The following is a 9,890-nucleotide window of genomic DNA, read 5'->3' on the forward strand; positions in this document are numbered from 1 at the left end:
CAATGCAATACGTCGTCTGATCTCTTAACTGCTGCTTCCGCGAGTGTTGATAGTTGATCCAAGAAGAATGAAGTCCTTGACAACTTCAATCTTTTCTCCATTGATAAGAATGTTGTTTATTGGTCAGTGGTGAGAATTTTTTTTCCCTTTACATTGATATTCATTACATTATCAATGCCTGTGCTCTTTGATCTTCATCAGTAAATATTTTAAGTCCTCTTCACTTTCAGCAAGCAAGGTTGTATTATCTGCATATTGCAGGTTGTTAATGAGTCTTCCTCCAATCCTGATGCCACGTTTTTCTTCACATAACCCAGCTTCTCAGATTATCTGTTCAGCATACAGGTTGAATAAGTATAGTGAAAGAATACAACCCTGTCTCACACCTTTCCTAACTTTAGACCATTCAATGTTCCCATGTTTTGGTCGAACAACTGCTTCTTGGTTCATGTACAGATTCCTCATCAGCACAATTAAGAGTTCCAGAATATTCATACTTCGCAATGTTGTCCACAGCTTGCCATGATCCACACAATCGAAATCCAGTGAGCTATAGCACAATAACGTGACTGCTTCCTCCGTGAGAAGGCCGAGGACAGAACAGGAACTAAACAAATCCAGCTGTTCATAATCCTCTTGTTGAGAGCAGGGCTGGGGCTTCGTTCTGAGACTGTAGTGGGCGCGGTTATGTCATTACAACAAAGCAGTAGCTGTTGCTAACACTCAGTAAGAACCAGGATTCTCAGCATGAGGGGGGAGAGAGACGCCTGGTGGGGTGAGGGGACTCCCCATGGTTCCGGATGTGAATTTGAATCCTCTGCCTGGGCAAACGGCGCCCCAGCCCCATCCACTGAAGAGGCCTATAAACCATGAGCAGCCTGCAGCAGCGAGGGCCTCTGCACACAGTTTTCCACCAAAGGAAGCGGAGCTCTTTGGAGAAATGGTTAATGCCAGATCTGCGGGAAGAAATGGTGAGGATGAACCCAGGATGCCTTACCACATGGAAAAGCAGGGCTCTCTCAGACCCCAGGGTGAGACTCAAGAAGACAACAACCAGGTGACCATAACACAGCAAGCATGGCGAAACGCACGATTTCATGATGAAACCAAACATGAACTTTAAATCACAAGACCCTCACTCATCTCCTTTGGCGCAGTATTTTGCAAACTGGAAAACAACAGATGAGAGTCAGCATGCTTCTGACTGTTTCTATGAGCTCCATTCAGGGTGGTCGAGGAGTTGATGGAGGGAAATTGGTTTTCAGAAATAGTCAGGTACAGAGTCGAGAAGGGATGGGAGGGTGGGTGGAATGGAAGTCAGAAGCGGGATGACTCTCATTGCTTGGAGGGGACAGCACGCCTTGAGATGAAGCAAAGTGTTTGATCTGTTGACTGTCAAATTCATAATCTGCTTTGTTAAGTCTTCACTCAGTTCACAAAAATAAATTTGGGGGAATAAAGAAATATGTCAGGTAGCAAACGGAGACACAAAGGCAAAAGCAGAAACCGACCACTCTCGGCCTCTAATGAAATGGTCTGTCCGTTTGTCCCACTGTGGTGGCTTGTGTGCCGCTGGACGCTGGAAGTGTGGCCACCAGTGTTTCAAATACCAGGAGGGTCACCCCCGGTGGGCAGGCTTTAGTGAAGCCTCCAGAGTAAGACCACAAAAAGAAGGACTTAGTGGTCTCCTTGTAGAGATTAGTGGTCTCCTTGTAGAGATTAGTCAAGAGCCCGAGCGTTCACAGCGAACGCCGTCTGCCTCCCTGGCTGTCGAGGTCAGCTTCACAAGAGTTCAGTGACTGGACGAGGGCAGGGTGTCCGGAGCAGCAGAAGGCCACCTCAAGTGACCTGAGGTCCTTGTCAGCCTGTCTCCAGCCAGAGAACTCCTCCCCCTAGAGGTTGCCTCCCCCTCAAGGCTCCTGCTGGCAGGGAACCCCTTCCTCTGGAGGTCCCCCACCCCCTGTTCAGGGCTCCTGCTCCATGCTTTCTGGGAACCCATTCCCTAGTAGCCCCCTCCTCCCCAGGGCTCCTGCCATGTGTTCTGGGGAACCCCACCCCCCTAGATGCCCCTCCCCACCCAGGGCTCCTGCCATGTGCTGGGGAGCCCCGCCCCTCTCCCAGGATCACGCTGCAATGGTGGCTGTGCCTCTCCAGGACGTTTGGGAAAATCCCATGGGAAGGCTCAGAGAGACTGGATGGACAGCGGCCAGGCCGGCAGACCCAGTGGAGCACATGCTTCCGCCAGCCTGGTTGAGTTACCCAGCCAGAGGAGCTGCCCGTACAGTCACGCAGAGACCCTGCAGGCTCCTAGGACCCCACTGCTACAGCGTAATACCTCCTAACACACACACACACACACAAGTCCTGGTGTGGCGCTGGGGGTTAACGCACTGGACTACAAAATCGGTTTGAACCACAAGGTTGGTGGCTCAAGCTCACTAGTCGCTCCTTGGAAACCCTATACAGGGTCGATATGGGTCGGAACTGACTCAACAGTACCTAACAACAACACACACCCAGCTCCAAGTGGCCAGGTCTACAGCCAGGTGGCCCAATCCCTTCCTGTCAGTCCAGGGCAGAACTTCACAACACTCTTAGGTGTCACCAGACACTTCATGGCTTCAACCCCTGAACATCAAGACTGTCCCAGTGAGCCTCAAGGGCGCAGAGGGTGACTGAAGGGACCAAAGCTGAGCACAAGCCACGTGCTCCACAGGCCCTTCTGGAACAGTCTCCTGTAGACACCACCACAGCCATGGGCCCAGGCAGCGGAGATACAGGACCCAGCATGTGAGAAAGCAGATGGCAGAGCCCCCACTCTCCCTCCTCCCTGCTCATCTGAGAGCAACGGAGAGATGCAGAAGGTTCTGAGCCAGCTGTGGCCAGCACACACGCCCCAGCTTCACCGAGACCACTGGAACTGTTTGGAACACCTTATCGTCCCCTTCCTACCAAAGCAATGGCCCCCACAGGTCAGGAGGCAGCAGGCTGCCTGAGGATACCCCACTGATGGGTCCATCCGACCACTTTTTGTCCCCGTCCCCATCCTCGGGGTACTTACGGAGAAAGTGCTTCTCCAGCAGGGCGATTTCTAGGTGGCCTTTGATCTCGTTCAGCCGGTCAGACTCTGTCCTGTTGAAGTCCTGGACCCCTGTGGCCATGATGAGGGTCCCCGGGCCGGCCTGCAAGAGAACACTGGGTGCTCAGAGGCGGCCTGTCCAGCCCCCCTCCTCCCTCAGGGGTGGTGGGCCCAAGGTGGTGGGTGGGGAACATCTGCAGGAACCCACACATTACCCCAGCACCACCTGCGGGCAGCAGGAACAACTCAGACCCCTCAGACAGCCTGCCGTCACTGGGAGGAGGATGAAAAAAGCATCAAGTATTTAAGGCACAAGCTCGAGGCTACACCTCGTGGTTGTGACCAGCTTGGTTCTGAGGTGTCAGCTGCACCTCAGCGGGCCTGGGGACTGCAGAGACACACACCGAGAAATCTGTGAGGTGGGTGGGCGTGGACGTGTACAAGACCAGACGCTATTTCCCTCACATCCGTGGGGCTGAGCTCCAAGTCCTGGGAACTGCAGGGACAGGAGCTCTTGTCCCTGGGAGGGCTGGAGTACAGGGGAGCAGGGGAGGGGTCAGGACCCTGAGGTCTGAAGTGACCAAAACATACACAGTCCTTCCCTTCTTCACCAGAGGCCACGGCACGTGTCGCAGGGCCACTCCATTACAGCCCCCCCTCCCCCCCCAGCTGTGTCCAGGCCGGGGTGCTGACAAACTCTCGGCCCCACGACAGTGCTGTTGTCATTGCCCGGAAGGTGCACCTAATCCCGTCCCGTGTGCGCTGGTGGAGGCTTGACCTGGAGCCGCGCCCCAGATCCAGCCTGAGGTTACTGCCAAAGACAGAGCAGTCTTGGGCAAGAGCAGGTTTGGGGCCTTTGAACTTAGGGACTTTCAGCTACCTGATCCAATCCTGGACCTGAGCTCCCAGAGGCTGTGGTCCCCAGGTACTCCGGGCAGGGGCAGTCCTTAAGCAGTAGAACAGAGCTGGAAGGCAGGTCATTCCGCCTGACAGCCACTAGAGGGGGTACCCAAAGGGAGGAAGTGACTGGAAACTCAGGGGTCCCCCCTGCCGTAGACAGGCAGTCAAGACGGGGCACACATGGACAGCAGGTACCAGAAGCGTCCAGTCCAGCAGGACTCCCGCAGCAGGTGTGGGTCCGACCTGGGCTCCACTCTGACACATACAAGTCACAATGACTCAGAGTAGATTTGACATCAATGGATTTGACCCAGAGGGAGAGGCAAGTGAGCAGGGGGCCTGGGGCTGATGAGCCACCCTCCCTCCTGGCCAGAGCCCAGCTCCCTGGTCCCGTCACCCTCACTGACCAACTCCACTAGACCTCCACCTGCATTTCCCCTCCCCTGCCGCTGGCTTGCTCTCTTACCACACCCTCTCCCCCTTTCCCATGATGCTTGAGCTGAACCCCTCTGTCACTTGCAGACCAAGGTCTCAGGAAAAAGTGGGCCTTCTGTGTTGAGTCAAGATGTTTACCTGTGCTTTACTGACTATGCAAGGCTTTTGATTATGTAAACCACGACAAACCTACGGATAACACTGCAAAGAACAGGTTTTCCAGCACACTCAATTGTGTTCAGGAGGAACCTGTACAGAGACCGAAAGGCAGTCCTCCAAACAACAAGGGGACGCTGAATGGTCTAGAAACAGGAAAGATGTCTGCCAGGTTGCAGTCTTTCCCCGTAGTAGTTCAGTCCGTATGCTGAGCAAATAACCTGAGAAGCTGGGTTCTATGCAGAAGAATGTAGCCATCAGGATTGGAGGAAGACTCATTAACAACCTGCGATATACAGATGGCATAACCCTGCTTGCTGAAAGCAAAGAGGACGTGGATATATTTACTGATGAAGATCAAAGACTCCAGTCTTCAGTAAGGGTTGCACCTTCAATGTAAAGAAACCAAAAATCCTCACACCTGGACCAATAAATAGCATCAGGATAAACGGAGAAAAGATTGAAGTTGTCAAAAACTTCATTTTGCTGGGATCCACTGTCAACACTCATAGAAGCAGCAGTCAAGAAATCAAAAGTAATTTACATTAGGTCAATCTGCTGCACAAGGCCTCTCTAAGGCGCTCAAGAGCAAAGATGTCAGTCTGACTACCCTGCCTGTCGACCACCTGCCAACACAGGACCCCCCTCCTCTGCCCCTGGCCCCCTCCCTACTCTCACCTCCCAGTCCAGCCTGGTCTCACTCCCAACAGGAACACAGGGACAAAAAGGAGGCAGAACGAAGCCCAAACGAAGACCCTGTATGGAAATGGGGTTTGCTCTGCCATGCTAATCAGGCCATATCAGAGTCCAACCTGGGGTCCTGGAGGGGATTCTGACTCACAGGGACTCTGTAGGACAGAGAACTGCCCCACGGGGTCTCCGAGGCTGTCTCTGCAGAAGCGGACTGCCCCTTCTTGCTCCTGAGGAGCATACGGTGCCAACCTAGCGCTTAATCCCTGTGCTACCAGGACGCCATGCTATCAGCGAAAGGTGGGTCCTAACCCTAATTCCTCTGCGTGGTATTTTGTGAAAGAGAGGGCGGATGCACACGGGAAGTGTGCCACCCACAACATGCCCAGACCCGGAAGTGGACACAGACAGACTTTCCAGTGCTTTCTGGCCGTCCAGTGTGGTGAGGCTTTGTAACAGCAGACCAGGAGACCTAGCAGGGAGGGGTCAGATGAAAGACGGGGACCCCGCTGCAGTGCATCACTAGGGGGTTCAGGGTGACACCAAAACTGGCCTGGCAGGGGAAGGGGCCCCGAAGGCAGCGGCATCACTAACAATGGCATTGGGCAGGGTCTCCATGTCAGGTCAGCCCGTGGGAAAGGGGAGGAGCTGCAGGTAGCCATGGGGTGGGGCTGGGAGAGGGGCAGGGTGCTCAGCCCCGTGGGGAATGGGGTGGGGGTGTTTGGGCTGGGCTGCTCCACCTACCAGGGCGGGGTGATACCAACCCAGGCGTCACAGGGGGTCTCTCCCTCCCTGTATTCCACTTGGAGGAAAAAGTCTGAGAAATTGGGTGCAGGACAAAGCTAGATCCCTCTGTGTTCTAAAAAATCAGAGGAGCCCCCTACCCGGCCGTTCCTCACACAGTTAAACTAACCGTGTAACCCAGCAATTTCACTGTGGGGTTTATTCCCTGGAGAAATGGAGATGGTCATTCCCACGGAAATTTGTCCATAATGTAGGCTGTACTATCCATAACAGACCAAAGGGGGCACCACCCAAATAGCCATCCAACAGATAAGTGGGCAACCAAAATGTGGTGTGTACACACAATGGAATGTCATCAGCAGTAAGGGAACTGGACCCAACACCACAGGACACAACACAGTCGGACTTGAAAACGAAGTACTGAGAGAAAGGAAGCCAGACATGAAGGCCATGAAGCGTCCAGATTGAACAAACCCTTAGAAACAGAGCAGACCAGTGGTTGCCAGGGGCTGGGCGATGGGAAGTGACTGCTAATAAGTGTGGGGTTTCTTTCTGGGCTGGTGAAAAGGTTCAAGAACTGATCGTGGCAATAGCTAAACAAGCCTGAACTGTGAGGGTTGAAAGGGTGACTTGTGTAGGATGTGAGCTACATTTCAACAACACTGAGACAAAACCTCACACAACACAGTCATGTTGTCACCCCCCCTCCCCCACAGGAACCTGCCCAGGTGGGGGAGCAGTTGCCCCAGGAAAGGATGGGAGGGTGGTCCAGGTGTGGGAGCGAGCCTACTGTGTGCCCTGCCTCTCTGGCTTCCATGTGGGACCCGTGACCCTGGCCAGCGTGGAGAGGGAAGGGCAGATGCTAAGAGCTACAATGAGACGGCTTCGTAAGGGGTGGCCTGCAGCCGGGAGCAGGGTTTTAGTCATCAATATTTCATTGTCATTAATAATTACAGCCACCTGCTCGAGGTGCCGGCTGAGCACTCTGTAGACAACATCACCACCCCCTTTCAAATTAAGGGAGCTGAGGCTCAGGTTAAAATGGTCAAAGGGTTGCTGGGGTCTTTTTATGCAGTGGGTCCCCAGCTCAGGGAGGGTCTGTGCCCCTCCAAGCTGACCTATTTGGGAAGGGTCCTGCCTTACTTTCCCTCTCCTTCCCCATCCTGTGCAGGAAAGGACAGTTCACTCTCTGACCACGGTCTCCTTCAGCAAGAGAGAAATGTACCAGTCCTCCCTCCCCAACACCGCACCCCAGGACCTGACCTGTTCAGGGATCTGACACCTGCACACACCCACACACACACACACACTGAGGCATGGACGGGCCTTCCCCGAAATCCCTTCCCCCTCCCACCACCCTCTGCATGCCTTCCCCCAACCCATCCCCCAGCAGCCACTTCCTGCTGCATACTGGGTGCCTCCATCCACTCCACTGGTGCCCCACCAAGGGAGCCCACCCACGTTAGCTCCACCTCCAGACCACTCTCCAACAAACCCCTAGAGCAGCCAGCTCTTACACGGACACCCCACTACCTCCCACCTAGGGACTGTACCAGCCCCTCCCATGCCCACCAAATGCAGGTCTCTCTGGTAGGTCAAGACCCCTTGATCCTGCAGTTCCTCTCCACCCTCCACCAGACACCCAGGGGTGATCCCTGCACCCCTTCCTCAGCCTGGATGTTCCCACCCCCCCAGTACCTCCACCCAGACAGCACTCGCCTCATCTTGGTGGGAGCTAGGACACTGCAGACCAGTGTCCCCAGGTGAACATGACATCCTAGTCTCCATTCACAGGAATGGGCTGGTGGGAGGTGGGCAGAGAACCCTTGTGAACTAGATCCGAGCAGAGAGGAGGCCAGGAGGTGCAGGTCTGAGGTTCCCTCCATCTCAGAACCACCTCCAAACCTCACCATCCCCCAGCTTGCCGGGGCTGCCCACCTGGGATGGGCAGTGCAGCCTCCACTCAGCTGTGTCCCACCTCAGGAAGTGTCCCCAAGCCCCTGACGAGGTTTGTCCACTGGTCCTCTGTAGGCACCCAAGACCTTCTACAGCAATGTCAGTGTCCTGCACACAAGCCCCCCACCCCCAGATTGGGCAACGTGCCCACAGCCTCACAGCTGGTACCTGTCAAATCCCACTGTCCCCCTCTCCCACACCTGCCTTACATCCCTGATGACCACAAGCATCGGGGACAGCTGACCATGCTCAGAGCCAGGGCCCCATGGCACCCTAACTGGACAGACAGACAGACAGAGCATAGAGACAGGAAGAAACCACACTACTGTGGTCCTGCCCTGCCCCGCTGAGATGGCCTCCGCATGTGGGACCTTTATTCTCCAGACCCCCACCACCATCCAGTCTCACCACCAGAGGCCGCATCAGGAGACTCTGCAGGTGGGCCCACCAGAGGATGGCAGAGCAAGTCCGTGCCCTGCAGAGGGAAAGGGGCGGCTGCGAGGCAGCCGTCAATCATTCATCCCCCCTTCCAGACAGACAGTCCGACCACACTGTTAGAGGCATCCATAACACAAGCCCAAGGACACATCCACAGCCACATCCTGAGGGCTGCTCACAGCCTGCAGGAGGCTGACTGGGCCTCACTGATAATGGGGGCTCAATGCTGAGCCAGAGGAGGGCCACAACAAGGCTCCCATCAGTGCCCCATTGATTTCTGCAAATTTCTGGAAGGTGGGGACCGCTGTGCTCAGAAGTGCCCAATGCATGCAGGCTGGCCAAGGAAGGGCACCCCACTGCTCAAGGCCGGCAAATGCCACGGGGTTGGCGAGGGGTCAGTAATACACACCCTGGCACCTGATGGTAGATGGGGGGGGTAGCACCCCCATCAAGGCACCCAGGGTCAGACCAGAATAGGCCTGCTATCTGCCCAATATGGGATCCACCCTCAGCCAGGGCTGAATCCTCCATGTGCTTTGTAGGAGTTGGGGACAGACGAGGGGGGTCACAAAAAGGTGGTGCAAACTCCATGTCTGTCTGTCTGTCTGCCTCTCCAGTTGGACAGGAAGAGATCCTAAGAGGATCATGCTCCCCTGGTATCCAGAAAAGGGATGGCCCCATCCCTCACCTCCACCAGAAGGATAGGGTGCAGAGTCCAAGCTGGGCAGCCAACACCTTCACACCCACCCAGACCAGACCCAAGACCAGGTCTGGCAGCCGGCGCAGGGCACTCACAGGGTCCCTCAGCTCTTCGCTGTCTCGGGGTGGCACGGTCCGGGCGATCTTCGGGGGAAGTTCGTCTCCACACTCAGTGTCCGAGGCATTGGGCGATTCCGCCAGGTCGGGAAAATCCTCTCGTTTGTGACCTCTGAAGCGGATTCTGTCCAGCCTCCTTAGCATGTTCAGCACTGGACCCCCGGGCTTCACCTTAACATGACGGTAGGGGTCCCTGGAGAGGCGAGAAGGGGATGTGGTCACACACCCACCCACCTGCCTCCCACCAAACCAAACCGCTTCATCCCTACGTACACATTTCCTCATTTTAACAGAAACCACACCGCGGTATAGGGAATACTTGCAGCAATTATGTTATATGAAGGTTAATAAACAATTTGAATTAACTGATAAAACCTTAGGCCATGAATGAACAAAGAAATCCCACACACACACACATCAGATCCTTGGTGACCCCAACAGTTTACACTCCTCAGCTGCCAGCACAGGGAAATCACCCAGCAGTAAGTACCTCAGAAGAAAGTCCTGGTGATCTGATTCCATGAAGGTAACAATCAATAAAGCCCTATGAAGCGGCTCTACACTGTCACACGTGGGGTTGCTATGAGTCGGAATCCAGGTGGCTGCACCCAACACCACCACCTACCACCAAAAACTTACTGTCATGGAGATGATTCCAACTCAAAGGTTTCTAAGA

General features: G+C 54.8%; 1 protein-coding gene across 1 annotated transcript in view; it reads right to left on the reverse strand.

The window, feature by feature from the left end:
- The window catches only part of GRAMD4 (GRAM domain containing 4), a 37,709-nt gene extending 28,306 nt beyond the window's left edge, over nt 1–9,403 (reverse strand). Inside the window, exons 1-2 of the mRNA XM_006866829.1 lie at nt 9,194–9,403; nt 3,062–3,182 (exon numbers count right to left, since the gene is read on the reverse strand). Coding sequence (XP_006866891.1) covers nt 3,062–3,182; nt 9,194–9,358 — 286 coding nt within the window. The 5' untranslated portion in view covers nt 9,359–9,403. The remainder of the gene's footprint in view (nt 1–3,061; nt 3,183–9,193) is intronic.
- Between the last annotated feature and the right edge of the window lie 487 nt (nt 9,404–9,890).

The sequence above is a fragment of the Chrysochloris asiatica genome, unplaced genomic scaffold, assembly GCF_000296735.1.
Source record: "Chrysochloris asiatica unplaced genomic scaffold, ChrAsi1.0 scaffold00097, whole genome shotgun sequence".
Classification (NCBI taxonomy): Eukaryota; Metazoa; Chordata; class Mammalia; order Afrosoricida; family Chrysochloridae; genus Chrysochloris; species Chrysochloris asiatica.